The 20,299-nt window shown below is 36.6% G+C and overlaps 1 protein-coding gene across 1 annotated transcript; it reads right to left on the bottom strand.

Annotated features, from left to right (window-relative positions):
- Window positions 1-1,883: 1,883 nt before the first annotated feature.
- Window positions 1,884-19,666, bottom strand: LOC136759787 (amine oxidase [flavin-containing]). Its single transcript, XM_066714824.1, has 15 exons — window positions 19,522-19,666; window positions 17,256-17,350; window positions 16,847-16,984; window positions 15,328-15,432; window positions 14,529-14,620; window positions 13,966-14,107; window positions 13,524-13,673; window positions 13,084-13,243; window positions 12,171-12,267; window positions 9,465-9,518; window positions 8,406-8,463; window positions 7,950-8,047; window positions 4,590-4,701; window positions 3,838-3,900; window positions 1,884-3,665 (listed from the first exon to the last, which is right to left on the bottom strand). Exons 1-15 carry the CDS (start codon window positions 19,586-19,588, stop codon window positions 3,501-3,503), a joined length of 1,596 nt encoding a protein of 531 aa, XP_066570921.1. The 5' UTR covers window positions 19,589-19,666; the 3' UTR covers window positions 1,884-3,500.
- Window positions 19,667-20,299: the final 633 nt, after the last annotated feature.

Raw genomic sequence — 20,299 nt, 5'->3', positions numbered from 1 at the left:
ATTGTTGTAGTTGATGTCCCCTGCTGTATCAAATATCAATTGATTATTTTTTATGATTTCTTGTCCTTTACTAGAGAACATCCCACACCATCATTGATAGTGTTGAAACTGGACTATTATTCAAAAGGTTGCATGTCCTTGTAGGTATTTTCTGGTGTTGTGTAACTGGATAACAGACCTTGCGTTTTCTCATTGTTGCAACTCTGTGATATAGTGATAGGTTTGTAACAGTGTCCCCGCTTTTAGTGTTATTTTCTGTGATATATATCCTTGAGGTATGCTCTCAAAAGCTAAACAAGGTATCTATAGTTGTAGAAAACATATTAGTACTGCATTAACATGGCAAATACCAAGCTGTCAACTGGCATTGCAATAATAGAAACAGAAATGTATACAATACAATATCCAATGTATTGAAGAAAACAGAGAACATACACTATGGATGAGGCAAGGACATTCAATAAAGCTGCGTTGAAGAGAACGTACTTCACAGCCACACTGAGAAATTAAGTTTCTCCTTGTAACATTTAGTCTCCTCCATTTTGGATAAAACTTAGAGAAAATAATGTAGCTCAGCAAAATGTTTGGGAGAAATTATGAAATTGCTTTTAAATGTTTATTTTTTATCAATGTATTCAAACCTGTTTTTAGTACTTCGGGGGCATCAAAAGACTTAAAGGGTAACATATCTTACTGCCATCTTGGGAACACTGACAAAGAGACAGGAATAGGAACCCACGTTTTTAATTCCAGTCCTCAAACCGCCGGAGTTCAAGAGAGGTTCAGATTCGACATTGCAGGTGTTCTTTTTAATATTGATGGTGCAGAGTAGCAAGGCTGAAAATTATTGAGTCTGGAACATCACTCAGCTCATGTTATTTAATGCTTTCTCCAGTCCCCTGGGAGCTAAGAGGGCTTCGTGATGGGGCGTTCCGCTATATTGAGTTTAATTTGTTGAAAGTGCCTGATACAGCAAAATGTCTTTTATTTATTTGCTTCGTAAAGCCCCTATCAAATGAACCACTGAACCTGAGAAAAGCCTGCAAGACGCTTTTCAGATCTCATCCTCCAATATGTTTTTTTATGTTCTTTTCTTTTGCTTTGTAAAGAGATCAGCTCCCAAATCCAAAATAAAAAAGGGAAGTGATACATACACACACACATATATATATATATACAGCATTTACATTTCTGTCTCAAGGTTTTATTTTCATCTCAATGGATTAACCTGTTACTCTTCATTGAATCAGAACTGATGATGTTTTTAACCATACTTTTAGTGGGCTTGCTACATTTATAATTAAAAGGAAAATGCAAACTTCTACCCAGTAAATGTCTCATTGTTGTTCTCTTGTTTACCGTACAATTCCAATATCTCTACCAGCATTTCTGAAAGACCCCCAATATTCAGAGTGACTGAAAATATAGGTGTGTAGGATTCTTACGGTTTTGCCAATTAGGAAAAAGCTTTGCACATAAATGTATCCTCTGTAGCATCTAGAAAATGTTATTGCAGAGGACTTTTTGGTGCTGTATGGTCTAAAGGTTACTTGATAACATTGGATTGAAAAGAAAACACTTGTGGTCTCTTTATAAAATATTAATTTGACTATCATGTCCAATATAAAATGAGTCACAAGAAGTTTCAGAAAAGGCTCACAAGAAATAATGGAAATAATTGTGTTTTTTACAGGAAGCCTACAATTTAATAATTATGGACCTGCAGAATGTTGTAAGGCACAAAATAACAACTTGAAGGCATCCGTACTGCAATAAGTCATTGCTTCTTACAATTTTTTATTAATAATTTTGCAAAGATATGTAGCTTCAAGTTAGGTGAAGCTTATTACAGCATATATTAATCACAATCAATAATTGCCTTATGCACTTGCCATAGGTTTGCTAATATTATCTGGTAAATCAGATACAATTCCTTTATAATCTATGAATAATGAAGTGTAATAAATCTCAACAACAAATTATTTGAAGAGCAATATCACAATAAAACAATTTAATGCATTATGTACATTATTCTTTAAATTCAAAGCCTTTCCAGGATTCTAATTTAAATACAAGCAAAATGTGTAGGATTTTTTCATTTCTTTTTGTATTTTGCCTTTTTTGATATACAGTACTATGATACAAATGAAAGCATTTCATCATGTATTTACTGTTATTTATCGAGAAACAATTGTCTATTGATCTATCCATGTCTAACCAGGTAAGGAGTCGCCCTTTGTGGACAGCTGAAGACTAAGTAGTTGAACTTCAGCCATTTTAATCCTTTATTGATCCAGAAATGATACACGAAGTCAAAATTGAAGCATGCCATCAATCTGTGTAACATTTTTCCAATTTAATAGTTGATAAAGAAACAATACAGTAATTGAAATACAAGCCAATGAATTTCCCCAATTAAGACACAGAAACACTTTGTCGGATTCCAACCAGCATTAGAAGTTCTACAGCTACAAACGTCATATAATGTATTACACAGGACAATACTTTTATATGTACCATAATAACACCTACTTGGTTTTCAAGTTTCAGTTCCTTGCTAGGAAAACTAAATACCGTGAAGATGCCTGCATTACTTCTACAGCATACACAACCTTGATTTAGAAACGCACATTCCACAAACAATATTTAACCACATTTAACTGCACTATTTTCTTATTTCTGTGAGACTGAAGAAGAAAATGCAACTAAGTGCCTTCCTCTTGCTGCCACTGAAATATCAATACAGTAATCCACAATTTGTGCTACAACACTGAAATAAAAAAAATCAATTACCATAGGAATTAGAAGTATTGATCATGAAATGAAAAAAGCAAGTTTGGATGGAATATCAAATAGAGTTTAGGAATAAATATTGTTTCTTTGGGTGTAATTGAGTCACTGCAGTACAAAGCTTTCTTTTCACTTTGTTTAACACATTACTTGGTGTGATTGGAATCAATGCATACAACATGCACTGAATTAACTACAATAGTGAGTTAAATATCTTATTAATGCAGTTTTATGGTAATCTTCAATTTTTCCCCTCCCAATAATATTTTTCTTATACTCTTAACTATGGTAGTGCTGGAGCCCAGTAGTCGCATGTTGACATAATGACCTACATTACATTTGTTAAAATTATTTTAAGATAATGAAGAAGACTCACTGAGCACAGCAACTTCAATTGCAAAGTCAATAACATATGGTAGACCAGTCATGTGGTGAGCAAGAGGGTGCATGTGATTAATTGCTTACGATACACCTTTTCGGGATGATGTAATTAGGTTCTAATCTGCCGCAAATTTCGATTTAAGAAAGAATTCCACAAATGGTTATCTGTGTGCAGTATCCTACACCATTAAAGCGTGGGATTGATTTCTTTGGCTGTAAGTAGTAGTCTCCCTGGCAAAATGGCAGAATTATTCAGTATGAAAACACAGAGATTGAGCCCTAATAAACTAGATGATTTTACAATAAAATTAATGAACACAAAACCAAAATCAATGGAATAGGCGTAGCCGTGAATTCGTGTTAAATGCGCCCATTCCCAGGGCTGTGGCTGCTGTCATGAACAGAATAGTGACTCCGGCCATGGTCAGGAACATAGGAACAGAGGGCAGATACTGCTCAATCAAGCTCTCTGTGACTGGCAGAGCTGGTATCTCCTGTGTGGGTAACATACAGTCATCATCATTTCAGGAAATACTGTCCCCAATCCACTGGTAACATCATGCACTGGGCATTCGTTCTCAAACATCAATTTTACATCTCTTTTACAACTAGATAGGAATCCAAGAATTGATCATTATGGAAAACTGCTAATTAAATCTAAAGTACCTGGGAGTCTGCATCCTCAGTCCAGATTTCTGATTGGGAAATCTTACCCATCGCATGTAGCACCTGAAAAACAATTCCTTTTCACTGGAAGTAGAACAAACGGAACTGGATGTGGCAATTTATTAAGTCCTTAGTATCATTTAAAAAAATAGCGGTCACTTAAAAGTGCAGGTACTTTGATTAGTCTACACAAGAGCTAAAGGTAGTAGTCACTTTTGTTTCTATTCTCCTGTATGCTGTTTATCCTCCAGTAATGAAGAATAATAACAAAATAGCAATCACTAGCACAGGAAAGTCTATTAAATGTACAGATTTAGCATGAGACAGATTAAGGATGTAAAGTGGATTTTCCCTCTTTATAAACATGTATAGATGCTTTATAAGCCCTTAATAGACCCGGTACTAGTGCAATGAGTAAAATGCAACATTAACACTTACAATTAAGTGTACATTTCCAATATTTTGCTTTTTAGGCCTTGTCACATTCAGGGATGCTTAACGAACATACAATAATTGGTCAGCATTATTATTGGATACTAGCTGGTCAATAATGCTCCAATAATAACTTTGATCTGATTATTTGTTTGTGGCTTTAATAAATATCTTATAAAGCGTATCCTAGTCTGAGTAATATTCTGACCGTTAATGCGAAGAACTCAGTCCCTTGGCCCATGTTTCTTACAGGCCTGGTGTTGGACAATTAATGTGTGGCTGTCTGTGCCCCAGTGACCTCGACACTGTGTTGCCTTTACCTCTCTGGCTGCCCTCTCTCCGGCCTGGACAGCCCCATCCATATAGCCGCTCCATTTGGTTGCCGTCTCCGTGCCCGCAAAGAAAAGCCTGCCGAAGGGCTCTCTCAGAACTCTAGGGAAGGTAATAAATAAAACAGATCTGTGACAGACACAATGGATGCTGCCGAGTTACAGTTCTGGAACCATTTTGGCAAATAGGATATACGGTGCCTTTCTCAGATGAGTTACGGCTGGCTTTTTTTGTCACAATCAGAAAACACTGAATGCGTGTAAGGGGACATTTTTCTTCTATTCTCTCTGGAGTAAACTGCATGCATGAATGAACAGGAGAACAGTGGCCTGTTACCCATACATTAGCTTTGCAGGTTATTTTTTAACAAAGGTAAAACAAATCTATTTTTTTTTAAGATTTGAATTTGAAAGACTAACATTATGCAATATGTTGCATAATATATGTAGGTTTTTATATTTTTGTATTTATTTATATGTTTTGAAAGGATTGGTGAATAACAATGTATTTCTTACGATCACTTCTAAAAGAAACCTATTGCAAATAAATAGTTCTGAAAGATAAAATGAGTCATGAACTTTATCAATATTTTCCCATTTGTTACCAACTTTATATCACACCAAGCAAAATGATTGTTAGTAGATTCACAGTGATACATTTCCCTGTACCGAGAGGCTTTCCTCCGATTTACATTTCAGGCACAGATGTAATACGTGTATCCGCAACATTAAGTTGAATGTTTTTATTTATTATCTGAAGTTCAAAAGAATGAAAAATTGTAAAGTCAATATGATGTTGGGAATAAAATGGCCTTGGTTATGAGTTTACTGCTACAGTTGCAATGAGCCAGTGCCATCTTGTGGCAAATCTTTTTTCTTGTTATATGAATAGATTGAAGATACTGAAAACAGCAGGGGAAAAATAAGAGCCGCACATTCAATGAGAGCACAATTCACATGAGGAAAAAAAGTGTTTTGAGTGAAAAACGTGTTTCCCATTTCAAGATAACTGAAACACATTGCCAAAGAACTAATATAGAACATGTAGGAGTCTGCTTTTGTTGGATTGGGAAAGAAAACAAAATATTCTGAAGATGTGACCTTCACAATCCCAACCGTACTGTGTTTGTAAGCCATTATGATCAATGCACTAAATGACAGACATGTTTTAGTGTTTATATCTTTTAAACATATAGTCCTGTGGTGCTGGGGTTTAACTGTCTGCATCCATCTTTTTTATTTTCATGTGTGATACGATTTATATTATCACAGTGTATTAAACCAAAATAAATGAGTTAATTAAAATGGTAAAGCAAACTTAATTTACACAGTGCTACCTTAATCCAGTTTCTTTCCTGATATTTCTAGCCATTGTAATACCAACAGCTTGTACCGAAAGTTAAACAATAAATCTTTCTGTAGTTTATATCTCTCCTTCTCTCTCTCACACACACGTACACACACACACACACAGACACACATATGCACTCTCTCCTTTTCAAATCCTCTCCATCCCTGTGTCTTTGTTTAGTGAAAATATTTTCCCCACTAGTTTTTAAAATCCTAACATAAATTACAAGATAAAATAATTTATTTAAAAAAAATATAATTTGTGAAACAAATGTATTGTACTTAAAATGGATGACTAACTCTGCTCTTGCCCCTTGTTTTGAGTGCACCTTGTCTTCCTTCAAAATTTTCCTTCTAAATCTGCTACTAAAGGCAGAAACCCACATTCTTCTCAATATTTATAACATGCTATTAAGTTTACTTGATTAAACTTTAAAAATAGACTCCTATGTTGATGCACAACACTGTTACACAATCACAGATCCATTTAATGTTACACGGAGCATTATAAACATGAGAAAAACGGTCTGCTTTGGTTCTACAGAACATTTTTATCCTAACCTGCCCCAGAGTTTATGATGTCAACTCCATCCCCTCCAGGACTGGATCAGTGTTTGTCTTGTGTTTGACAAGAGTCTCTCTCTCTCCTAATGACGTCCTGCTCTTGCAATGCCCAGCCTAAAACTATAGACAGATTCTATACGCCTCAGTATGTGTGTTCTAATGAAAATCCAGGCAGACGGGACAATGCTGTTCCCCTTTGCTAGCACGCTTTCTATCCTAAGCTTCTGGGTTTCAGATCATTCAGATTGGGAAGCATGATTGCTGAGAGATGTCACCTGAGCATCACCGTGTTGGAGGCTTTTAAGGATGTCCCCGGGGATGGAAAATTATGCAGATCTCTTAATATCAGCCAGGCATGAAGTAGCTATTCAGGGAGCAGAGATATGTAGGTCACGAGGGATTGAGTTGCCTTTGAGAACCAGGCACCCAGTCAGAGCCCATTCAAAGTGCACTTGGTTTTACTGTGTCATCAACAAAGACGTGATCAAAGTTTATAATAGCCGAAGTGTCTAGACTGCACTCCCCCCCACCTCACCCCACATTACACAGGGAATTAAGTTTGGCATAAGACGTGTAGAAAGAGTTTTGCAACTCTCATATCGGTTTTAAACACAATGTGTAATTCGGGCTCCTACTAATACTATTAAAGAGAGATAGATCCATGGATCTTGTGTATCACTTCTCAGTGTAGTATATTAGAAATTGAAATGAAGTAAGAATCCCAAGAAAACACAAACATAATTCAGCTAATTAATTAACGATCCTATGAACTGTTCTTTCATCCGCTTCCTGATTAACTAGCTTGTTTGTCTCTGCTGCATTTTCTCACAGATTTTGTTACACTGTCACTCTAAGCCTAATTGAAACAGTTATTTAAAAAAAAAAAATTAAAGTACGGGAAATACTTAGTAATGTTTTTTGTGTGATAATATCAGCACTAGTTAGAGCAAAATGGTTCTGGAACAGTATCTGTGACACCTAAGTCAAGTTAAACCTTCCCCATCTAATTTCCACCTCCACCCCAAGCCCCAGAATACACTGCCAGGTACTTTTTTATGTCCTGTAATTTACAGACACTTGCCATTGCTGTTTTGCTCTTTTACATAGTCAGTTAGAGGTGCCCTTTATTATTATTATTATTATTATTATTATTATTAGGGTAATGAACACAATCATGATTTACAGCCATTCTTTCGAACACTCTATATTTAGATGTACATTTTATCTTTTCCCTTTTTTGACTCCCACCCCCTCTGTGTATTGGAGAGTGATTTTGTTTTAGTTTTTTTGCCTTTTGATATTAAATGTTTAGTAGAAAAGGCTTGTTAAAGCTAATACTTTTTGGTTCCTGGCTTTGTTTTCCATTTTGCCTCCCGTCTCGTTTTCTTTGCTGTAATTATTTTTGTTTGTTTTTGATGTGTTTTGTACGGGACTTACCTGCTGAACTGACAGAAGGTTCCTGGGGGAAAATAAGCCGTATAGCATCCTCCTGAATACTGTTCTCCACACCAGTCTTTTTCTTCATAGTGAACAGGCTGAGGGAGTTGTATATGGAGAGAAAAAACACACAATTGGATTAAACGCACTTTCTGAACTGTGTTATTATTACAAAACATAAAACATGTCTTTATATTAGTTTCTTTCAACATAATACTGACCTTTAACCTCTAATCTTATGATTTGAAGATGGAAAATTGTTTTTGAAGAAGCAGCAAAGAACCACAACAGATGCAATTCCCTTTGATTTCCATTCAAATTGACAAAACAAAACACATTCAATCAGCTGTGAGGACAAACATGTTTGCTGTAGAGTTACAGGTTAGATGAGTATGAAAAAGATGTAGACAGGGCAAAACAGTCACCGTTGATTCTTATCACTTATTGGATACTCACATGCAGCGCTTCTTTTGTGCCCAGCACTTTTGCATAAATCTGACAGATACGCTGCTGCCTGTATTCAATTCAAAGCACAATTCAGAACCATCAGGATTCATGTTTGATCTGTATTATTTTTCGGTCTACATTCAGCCACATTTCCATATCTTATACAGCAATGAAAACTGGCTGGAATGAATGCAGTAATGATACACTACCTCACAGCAGAACTAAATACAGAAAGTAAACATTAACATGATTTCAAAACTGCAAAAACTGCCCAGGTAGATAATGTGCAAAATTACATATCATCTTCCACTGCATGCTACTCAACAACGTGGAATCACTTTAACATGTAAATATACCAAGAGTATTCACATGGTGTCAGTACCCTAGGAACTGAACCCTACAAATGACCAACACGGTGTTATTAACAGAAGGCACATTGCTCTCGAATATACATTCTTTGCAAATGCATAATGCGCGTTTCTAGCTTTGTTTTCATAATGTATTTATAAGTTTCATTTGCAGCCCCAAAGCTAAAGTGTCACCAGGAATCTTGTGCAAAAGAATCTCATTAGGAATTTGCATAGGGAATCTAATCTGCTGTAATAGACTATTACAATATGGAAAAAACAATCTGAAACTAAAGCAACCACACACTAAATGTTAGCTTGGGAAAATGGACATATCTCAGTCACAATTTAGATATGAATAATAAGACGTATTACTATGATGTTTTCCCCTCTGGGTTTATTCTGTGGTGTGTAAAGGTTGGCTTACAGCCAGAGCAAAGTCTGTGTGTGACAGCCTTTTATTACTTTTAATTAAAGCTTTTGAATGCCTGTACATGGAATTCATGTGTGGGTATGACTTTAAATTGTTAGTTAGACATGTATATATATATATATATATATATATATATATATATATATATATATATATATATAATTTTTTATTATTATTTTTTAAATTATAATACCATACATTTGTCTCTACATTAAGGACATTTTCTTGTTCCTACGTGTTATTTTAAGAGTGAACAATGATGATTCAAGTAATAAGTAATTCACATACCTCTCATCTTTGCTCAAATGAATGAGATGTCTTGCTTTTCTTGCCAAAATGAACCTAAGCACGAGAACAATGCTTTATGAACGTTGGTTGTTTCACCACCACGATAACAAGAAGACACGCACTGCCATCTTGAGGACATTTTGTACACTATCTATCCCTCTATCTCTCTCTCGGTCTGCCTAGGTATATCTCTAGACCATATAGCTTTATGAAAGTACAAATCTTGATTAAAATAAAACAAAATGCTACATCCAGAATTCTACCTGGTATCAAGTATTATTACAGTGTTGGCGTATCTACATGCTTGTGCTCAGATGGGTTCCGACACCCCTGCAACAGTGTTGCCAGATATACTATAAATATACTTCCATATTTGGGGGTGGGCACTTTTTACCTTCCCTTTGAAGTGTGTGACTTCTCTTGACTATAATTAATGATATAAGTCACCTTGGATGAAAGCATCTGCTTAACGATTTCATTATCTACTTAGTGCCTCTATTATTAATTGCCTAGCCACCAGACTTTTTCTTGCCATAGACCCTTTTAAATATGATCATGTAAGGGATAAATATTTGCTGTTGTACTACATTAAATATGCTTTTCTTCTTACCTACTTAGGTGTTACACAGAATAAATATGTATTGATTGCATTTTAATTTGCTTTAATTATTTTGCAGGGATTGGAAGCACAGCCAGTAAAACAATACTGTACAGTACAGTAATACAATTCTGTACATTCAGAACCAGGAAGGACTGTATATTTGGTTACTATATATATATATATATATATATATATATATATATATATATATATATATATCTGGAAAAAAATAAGAGACCACTTAACATTGTTTTCTGAACTTGGAGTGGTCTCTTAATTTTTCCAGAGCTGTATATATATATATATATATATATATATATATATATATATATACACTCACCTAAAGGATTATTAGGAACACCATACTAATACTGTGTTTGACCCCCTTTCGCCTTCAGAACTGCCTTAATTCTACGTGGCATTGATTCAACAAGGTGCTGAAAGCATTCTTTAGAAATGTTGGCCCATATTGATAGGATAGCATCTTGCAGTTGATGGAGATTTGTGGGATGCACATCCAGGGCACGAAGCTCCCGTTCCACCACATCCCAAAGATGCTCTATTGGTTTGAGATCTGGTGACTGTGGGGGCCAGTTTAGTACAGTGAACTCATTGTCATGTTCAAGAAACCAATTTGAAATGATTCGACCTTTGTGACATGGTGCATTATCCTGCTGGAAGTAGCCATCAGAGGATGGGTACATGGTGGTCATAAAGGGATGGACATGGTCAGAAACAATGCTCAGGTAGGCCGTGGCATTTAAACGATGCCCAATTGGCACTAAGGGGCCTAAAGTGTGCCAAGAAAACATCCCCCACACCATTACACCACCACCACCAGCCTGCACAGTGGTAACAAGGCATGATGGATCCATGTTCTCATTCTGTTTATGCCAAATTCTGACTCTACCATCTGAATGTCTCAACAGAAATCGAGACTCATCAGACCAGGCAACATTTTTCCAGTCTTCAACTGTCCAATTTTGGTGAGCTTGTGCAAATTGTAGCCTCTTTTTCCTATTTGTAGTGGAGATGAGTGGTACCCGGTGGGGTCTTCTGCTGTTGTAGCCCATCCGCCTCAAGGTTGTACGTGTTGTGGCTTCACAAATGCTTTGCTGCATACCTCGGTTGTAACGAGTGGTTATTTCAGTCAAAGTTGCTCTTCTATCAGCTTGAATCAGTCGGCCCATTCTCCTCTGACCTCTAGCATCAACAAGGCATTTTCGCCCACAGGACTGCCGCATACTGGATGTTTTTCCCTTTTCACACCATTCTTTGTAAACCCTAGAAATGGTTGTGCGTGATAATCCCAGTAACTGAGCAGATTGTGAAATACTCAGACCGGCCCGTCTGGCACCAACAACCATGCCACGCTCAAAATTGCTTAAATCACCTTTCTTTCCCATTCAGACATTCAGTTTGGAGTTCAGGAGATTGTCTTGACCAGGACCACACCCCTAAATGCATTGAAGCAACTGCCATGTGATTGGTTGGTTAGATAATTGCATTAATGAGAAATTGAACAGGTGTTCCTAATAATCCTTTAGGTGAGTGTATATATATATATATATATATATATATATATATATATATATATATATATATATATATAATCTTTGTTGAAAGCTTCAAACAAAGCATTATTTAGAAGCAGTTCAAAACAGATTCACTTCATAAAATGTGGACAAAATCAATAGTTCACAGATGGTAACCATGCATTGAAGAAAAACAATTTTTTCATGTCAATGTGATGCACAAGACAGTCTGATGTGATAGAATAGGTCTTTTTAATGATTTTTCTGCCAAGAAATAAAACAAATTACCAGAACAAGGCAGAAAAAAGATCTGGGGAAACAAATGGCCTGTAGCCACACTAGGTTGACCAGAATGATTTAATCTGACCTTGCAATATAGCTTGTGAATGAGCAAATTAACAAGAATATCTCCTTCAAGATGTTTGAGGATTTTATCATTTCTTTGTGCTTTGTTGTTTAGTTTTGCTTATTCTCCATGTAATTATCCTTTCCTTGTACAAAACAAATTGCATTTTGCTTTCACTTAACTCAGATTTCACACAATAACAATCTGTCAATTATTGTATTTACCCCATAATACAAGGACATGATCCATCGGGTTTAGTGTCATCAAGAGTCATTGAAATGGGAGAGTCTTCATCTTCAATCATCATTGTTCCACAGTAACCTTGACAAATACACATATATAAAAACAACAACCATGGCATATCTAATTCAGTCAGGTGTCTTTGGTGTCTGACACAAACTTAAGATATTGTTCAGTGGCAAGGATGACTATCTTTCCAACTGCATATGTGACTTAAGATGCTCAGTACTCTCTCATGATATCCCAGCAGTCTGAAATTACATCTTATGCCAGGTAAACATTTCATACCAACCCGTATAATATATTAAAAATATTACAATTGAGAGTGGGCTATTCAGCATATCTCACTTGTGTGTTTTTCGTGTGTAATTGTTCCCAAAATTTCATCCAGCCATTATCTGAAGGAATGTAAAGAGTCTAGGTCTCAGGTACAGGGCTGCGAAATTTGTCCCAGACCCCCCAACAACATGTGCAGATTAAACTATTTTCAGTTAAACACTGCGCTTCATCGTAGTTTCAATGAGTAATTTCAATTCCTTCAAGAGCACAGATTGCTCATCTCAAAAAATCAAGTGAAACCATTTAAAAAGTTGTACTTGTAACTGATTTTAGTAGTGTTAACAATTTATTCTCTCAGGATTAAGTATCTTCTTTTCACAATTCATACGTGGGGCAGATTACTAACTATCGCTTTTGACTTTTCTATATTAAGAGTGACTTTATAACCAGTTTAGAATAGCAAGTATTACACACTCAAAGGTACACGCTATCAAAGAATGGCGATATATCATGATAGCACCTATCTTCTCACGTGTTATGGTGTCCATATATACATATGTACGTTTACCCTGATAACACCTGGTACTGTTGTACTGTATCACCTAGTCCCGGTCTTACCCTTCTCTCTCCAGAACGTTGTCTTGTAGTACATCATGCATTTAATGATGGAGCCCATGGGAACCCTTTGGATCATTTGATTTCTCACTGGCGGCAGCTCGGGATCATAGTGCATATTCATAGTTAACCCTGGAGGGATTGCAGTGATAGCATAGGCAGCCTAGAGAAAGAAATACAGTAGGGGGAGAAAAGCAGCATGACCCAGATCACTGGTGGGGTTAAACTGGAATCCCCAACTGTCTCGGGTGAGAAAGACTACAACCTGTACCTGCTTCACAGCACAGAATAGACATTAGCTTCTGTTTAAATGGAAGGACATTAACAAAGATTAACAAAATTAGAGGACAGTGAATTTAAAATGCTGCTTTTCAACACACTGCAATTGCCAGAATTACAGCAAGTGTTGTTATAACCTTTTTGGTTTTGAAAATGGAACTCACCTCATAATTATCTTTACTTAATGTCTCAACACCAACTCCTGTATCAGTCTGAGAGATCTTAATCACAGGCTGGTTCAGTTGCACACTGTCCTTCAGGTCTTTGGCGATTCTTTCACTGATCTGTCCTGATCCCCCAATGAATTTTCTTTCCTGAAGGAAGAAAAAGAGAAGCCATGTGGAAATAAATCAACAACAAAAAATGTATTTACTCCATTAAAAAATATATATATATATTTATTTACTTTCCAAGGAAATTTGTTATAGACAAATTCTCAGTGTAAAGAAGTACAGAAGGTTTCCAAAAAAGTAATTTATAATACATTTGTCAGGCTTCACAAAGAAGCAGTGTCTCTTAACCATTCCTGGAAGTGAAACGTATGGTTTTTCACTGAAACGGTTTTCACGTAGTTTAAAATCCACCCGTAGTCAAAGGCTTTGATACCTGTCCTCCATTAGATGTTGAGAATATCCTCCTCGTTCCTCCACACTGCTTCACATACCAGAGGAACCACAGAGCAGAGACTTCATATGGTTCGGAGGTCACGTTCACGTTCACAAAGAGTGTGGCAAAGTTTCTGGCAGTCCTTAAATTTGAATGGAAAAAATAAGCAAAAACATTTTACAGGTCACTGTTCCGACAAAGGAAAGGAGCTTACTTGATTTATTAAGCTGCTCTGATTTATATTTCCCAATTTACACCTGTGATGTGTATAATAACAATGACAAGGTTAAATATGAAGGTGTAAGAAATCAGCCATGTTGGTGATGCAAAGTACAAATAATTTGCAAAGGAACATTCTTTAAAAATGATAGACTTAGGCCTAGTTTGCGATATGCATTAACATTTCTACTTTATGTGTATCACCAAAACCATGCATGTATGTCTAGCCTACAGGAATTCCAGACCTAAAGGATCTACTAAGATCAGGAACCTGACAATTTAATCAAAATAGCATTTCTGTCATCGAACTGCAAAGACAAACAGAGACATTTAAAAACCATTACCTTGTCCAGCAAATTTTGTCTATAAGTTCTTTCATTGACATATTGTCCCACTGCGTGGCATGCGGGGCAGTCCAGGGGGCTTCAGCTGGGATCTGCAAACAGGCCACATTTATGCCTTAGTATAGATCTGTATCTCAATGTCTCAGTGCCAGAGTCAGAAAAGCATTTTTGAGAAACGATATACTATAATTTAGGAGCACTACCATACAGTTGCAATTTCCCATTTTCTCCTGGTATCAATATCAACACTTTTAGGCCCTGGGTGATGCACAAGGCCAAGCTCTGTATGTGACTACATGTCATTTATTTATTTGTCAGCATTAGATGTTTAGAGCCTCTCTTGGAAAATGTTGTCAAGGTTTGAGTAATCCATCCTGTCCTGCTAATGGAAACTCTAAAAGTGTGTGAAATAGTGTATAGCTCAGAAAATATAATTATCCTTTTATGTGCCCTGTTTTACTTTCCCATTGTTCCTCAACTGTATGTTGCAGTTTGGCAGAATATGAACAGTTTGTTATCTTGCTTGAATAACTGTCTCTGTATTCTTAAACAGAACTATAAAACACATTATCAAGCTCATATGCATGACAGCTTCTCAGACCTCGTACATCAAAGTTAGATTCTTAGGAAAAATTGTTTTCCTTTGCATCTATAGTATATGACTAGAATCTCCCTAGATCTCTCATTCATCAGGTTTATCCCAGATCAACTGGAGGTTAAGACTACAGTAAGTGCTGAAGGTACAGTTTTTTGTTTTTTTTATGACTTGGTTGATGTAGTACAATATTCCATCACCTACCTCTTTCCCCATGTGATCCAGAGTCCTCCAGAGGTTGTTGTAATCCAGGTAAGCGATGGGATTCCATGTGGGGGGAAACGGACCTCTGAACGGATGTGACTGACCCTGACAGACAAAGATATGAGCTTTAAAGCCAGCTGAACACAGGCTGTTTAGGTAACAGCGCAGGAAAACGTCGGTGTATTGTCAGCACTGCTGCCGTACTGCACCTCATGTGAAGCACCTGACCACATCTTGCCAGAGGAGAGTAACAAGAAATACAATCTAAACACAAGGTATACTGATGGTAAACAGGCTTGCTAACCTAGTAACTAGTGTAAGACCTTGTGCTTCTAAAGTGTCTGATTTTCTAATGAAATTAGTAATTTTTTTTCTGTATTCGGTGCACAAAGCTTCTGGTTGACAGCAAAAAGGAGGAACTTTCTTTGTATGAAAAAGGGAGGCTTGAATTTTGATACCAGCCCAGGTTTATTTTGACCTTTACATCAAGCAGCTTTTACGTTTTCAAGTCCCTCTGTGCGTACAGAGAAGCACCGCTAAATGAAGATGACAGACCGGCTTGAGGCCTGCCCGACGTGCCGGTATCCATGGCAACAGGATAGCAGCACGAAGATAAACACTCAGACAGCCGGGAAATCAGCAGCCACCACCGGCTGTGTTTAAACCACAAACCACAAACAAAATATGTAGGAATGTCTTTCTTCGAATATCAAATTCATAGCAAGTGTGGTAACAAGATGTTTCCTTGTATTTTAATTTGTTGGCACTGTATGTCAACAGAGCCATGCATTAAACATGTGGGTTTGCCAATCTCATAGCATGAAAAAGAGGTCAGCGGGCTTAATATCTCTCCTGTATTTCACCCGTTTTCTGTTGTGTAGAATTACATGTTGTGTAACTAGACTCCATGCCCATAGAACTAGTGTAACTTTGCAATGTGTCCCCAGTCCCACCCTGATCACCACAACCACATCCACAAGCACATGACTCATAGTTTCTATATCACAAGGGGGCTGGCAATAGAACCGTTTGAAACTAGGGTTTGATAGAAAATAATAATAAAAAACACATTAGCCACTTTATGTATTAGTAAATACTAAAGAGAAAAGGAGAGAAATGGTTGTACTTATGAAATCTGCCGGGTGTGGTTGGTAAGATTTGAGTATGGTTTTTAAACAAAAATACATTAAACATATGCATACATGGGTACATAAAATGGCCACACAGCTGTGAAGATATAAGGCAGACACACACAATATAAGAGCAATATGTTTTGCTCTTTGTGTCTCTCTCTATAAATCTTTTTGCATTAAAAGTTTGAAAAAGAGTTGAGTAAAACCAATACTTGCGTTCACAGCCTAACTGGCATCTCTTTAGAAAATATACAGATTATTTTTCCCCCTGTAAATAATGCATTCATAATTAGATCCCCCAAAATGTTGCATGCTTCTGAAACATCTTCATGAATCACACAGAACTGGTGGACAGGGCTGGATAACGTCTTGGGTCTGACTCTCACCTTAGTGTAATGAATTAGCTGCTCTCTCTCGTTGACCAAGTACGTCTTCACCCCCAGTTCTTTAGCCAGTCTTAAAATGCCACTTTGGGTCGGGCCAATGTAGGCACCTCCTAAGTCCACATACTGGAACTGCGGACCCTTTGCAAGGACATAATGATTAGAATTTTCATTATACCGGGTAAAGGATACATGTTCATATGTTGCATATTCTTATGCATTATTCACTTCTGAATTGGCTCCTAGTCCATACCCCAACCCCATTTGGTAAGTATAGCTCATTACTTCCCTCATAAATATCATGACTACCTCTGAAGATACTTGCCATTCCAGTTATGCTCCAACATTTATGTTAGTCTAACTGGTGCATGAAGGCTGAATGGCTGAGAGGTAGAAATGCATATAAACGCACCTTCACAGTGAACGTTCTGCCGCCCACGCGCGCTCTTGCTTCCAGAAGCACGACATTCAGCCCAAACTCCCTCAGCAGCTTAGCAGCACTAAGACCTTTTTAAAACAGAGAAACAAACATATAAATTCATACTAGCTTGCTTGGTTGTTGCATATAGTCTGTTAGAGGTGTAAAAGTGTAAATCACTCAGGGAAGCATATATGTTAAATTACCTTTAAGGTTAAATTATTCTTCAAGGTTAATTTTCACCAGTGGAGGGCAGATATTAGGCCTTTCACTGTGAAAAGGGGTGAATTATTTTTTTCCTGTGTGTTTCACAAAGTTGAAGCCATGTTGAACTATCAACAGGTTTTTGCTTTCTAGTGCGTTTCTCACATTTGTACCTTAATGTTCCTCCTCCCCTTTTTCCATAATTCCTCTCTGGCATCTGCCAATTTACAAACGTGTGTGCAGCGCTGATATATCATTCAATAAAGGTATAATGGTTCGGTCTTTCAGGAAATTGTTCTTTCACTACTCAAACACTGAAAGCGCACCAGTGACTCAGCTAGAATATTAAAAAAGGAGATGAAAGAAAGGGCTGCAGGTTCCTATGGCAACTCTGATAAGTTGTTTCCAGACAATGATTTTAAAAAGCATCCACTGTTTTCACTTTATTTTTTTCCTTGAAATTTGTGGTCATAGAGGAACAAAGGCCCATAGGCAACCTTTGTTCTTTGTTTATTTTGTGCTTGTTCCTGATGCTCCTTCATGCTTACTTAGTATTAATAAATTACCCATTGCTCACAACATGCATCTACATATTATAAAATACAAAGCAAATAAGAATGTTTACAATTTAAAGCAATGTATTTATGCATGTGTGTGTATATGCATTTAAACATATTTGCTAAATAAATATTACTCTGATTAGCAATTACCTGCAGCTTCAGCAGCAATAACAACAGAAACAAATAAACAAAAAGCAATCTGAGTTTGTATGACTACTGGTAAGTAAAAACTTAAAAAAAAACACCCATGTAGTTCATTGATCCAGCTGAACTGCCCCTGAATCGCAGCAGAAATAATAGCTTGTGTTCATGAATATCCCTTGAAAGTCATGGAAATACAAAATGTAACCACCCTTCCCCCAACTGCACAAAACCTGCAGCTAAGAATCTCATGTCAAGCAAATACAGAACAGTTACCAGTAAGTCTACAATTAAACTATATATTAGATAGTGCTGTTTGAAGTGTTGGCATTTTGTTTGACAAGTGACATCGTCAAAAAAGATGGTAACACAGGAGAAAAAGCTGATTTAGCTCTGCATGCAAATAACCAGAATGCAAAACGAACATGAGAACCATAGTGCAGTTTTGATCAGTAATGATCATTCCAAGAGATAGTGTTCAACCACAGTATTTATGTCACCTTGTACTCTTTATTTTAACCTCATGAGGACTTCGGTTTGCTTGATAGGTTCACTGAAACATTTCATTTTTTCCCTGAAGCTAAGAAATGAAAAATTCTGAATTAAACCTAGCTAGTTTTTAAATGTAGCTTATAGACCCTTTGCCACTATGCCTTAATCTGACTGCTATACTATTGTGTGTGTCTGCTGACTCAGGTCTTGTGCAAGCACTTGTGGTGTTTTTGCGCTTCAAATACAGTACTGCACACTGAAAACCATACAACTGCACTCGGGTAATGTTGTGAATAGACAACAATGTTGTTTCTCGTAATCCCTATACGTCACCTTGAATAAAGGCATCAGCCTAATTAATGAACGATTAATTTACCACTATTTTGAAATTAGATATTTGTTCTATCTTGTTCAACATTATTTCATAACAAAATATTGTGAATGATTTCCATTTCATATGTCAAGCTCAGTAGTGATCATTTCTATCCCATTATAGTACAGTTAATTGTCATAGTCAATACTCAGCCATCGTCTAGACAATTATTTACTTTTTAAAAAGTAGACCAAAACCAGAATGTAGCAGTCGTAGTTTTTTTTTCTTTCATGTCTTTGTCAAGTAATAAAGTTGGGGCATATGCTGTTAGCTAAATGCATTACTTTGCATGTAACTCAGTTTGAAATTGAATTTAAAATCCTAGGAATGAATAAACTACTTTTAGATACGGAAGGAGGCATTAAAATAAAACACATGGAAATTGTATTCCTTTTATAACCAAATAAAACCCATAGCTGGAGAAAAGAAAAAATGCAACACACTCAATATTTTCTTTTTTCAGCAGGTAAACAACTCAGAGATAACTTACCAGATAAACCTCCGCCGATGATGATGACATCTTTCTTCTCAGTTTCTGGTTTCTGCTTCTTGTCCATGTCTGTGTGTGCTGTTGTGAGAGCTGCAGTGAAGCCTACAGGTTTGAGCCGAGCTGTGTTATGTTGTGCTGTTTTCCAGCGGCTCAGTGAGCGTGAGTGCTGCCCCTGGAAAGGAGGGGCTAATCTCCTCCGTCAGCGCATACTGGGACAATATGGTGATGCTTCATGGGCAGGATAGGCTCCTTACAGTTAATTAAACTAGAGGCTTTGAATCACTTACCAAGTCAGCAGTGTATATTATTGAGTGACCTTGTTAGAGTCATTCTAATTGATTGTTCTCCCTTTCTTCCATTTTCATGTGCTCTCCAGGACTCCTACTATTATTATTATTATTATTATTATTATTATTATTATTATTATTATTATACTATTATTATTATTAAATGATACGTTCTAGAATAAACTATTATATAATTGAACTAAGTACAAAATACATGACGATGTAGCAAGAAGTTATGATGCAAGACTGTAGTATGCCTAAATATTCAAGCATGTTCTTTTTTTTTTTTTTTTAAGTGTGCCTGTTGGTGTACACTAATGATTTAGCTTCTACAGTTTAAATAATAAGTCGCAAAACAGAGGTGAATTTGTAAGTGTGCAAGCAAATCAATTGAGGTCATTTCAGTTGAAGTTCAGTGAATCATGTATAAGGCAGAATATACTTTTCTACGTTTCTCTTCAAATCTATGCTTCCTTTAAAAAGGCAAGGAC

The sequence above is a fragment of the Amia ocellicauda genome, chromosome 10, assembly GCF_036373705.1.
Source record: "Amia ocellicauda isolate fAmiCal2 chromosome 10, fAmiCal2.hap1, whole genome shotgun sequence".
Taxonomy (NCBI): Eukaryota; Metazoa; Chordata; class Actinopteri; order Amiiformes; family Amiidae; genus Amia; species Amia ocellicauda.
Note: the sequence above shows the minus strand (reverse complement) of the source record. Positions and strands in the feature narration are given on the sequence as shown.

Coding starts and splice junctions, on each gene's coding strand:
- LOC136759787 (XM_066714824.1), bottom strand. CDS start 19,588: ATGGACAAGAAGCAGAAACCAGAAACTGAGAAGAAAGATGTCATCATC. Junction 12,268..13,083: donor AACGTTCTGGAGAGAGAAGG/GTAAGACCGGGA, acceptor GTATTTGTCAAG/GTTACTGTGGAACAATGATG. Junction 3,666..3,837: donor CTGAGGATGCAGACTCCCAG/GTACTTTAGATT, acceptor TTACCCACACAG/GAGATACCAGCTCTGCCAGT.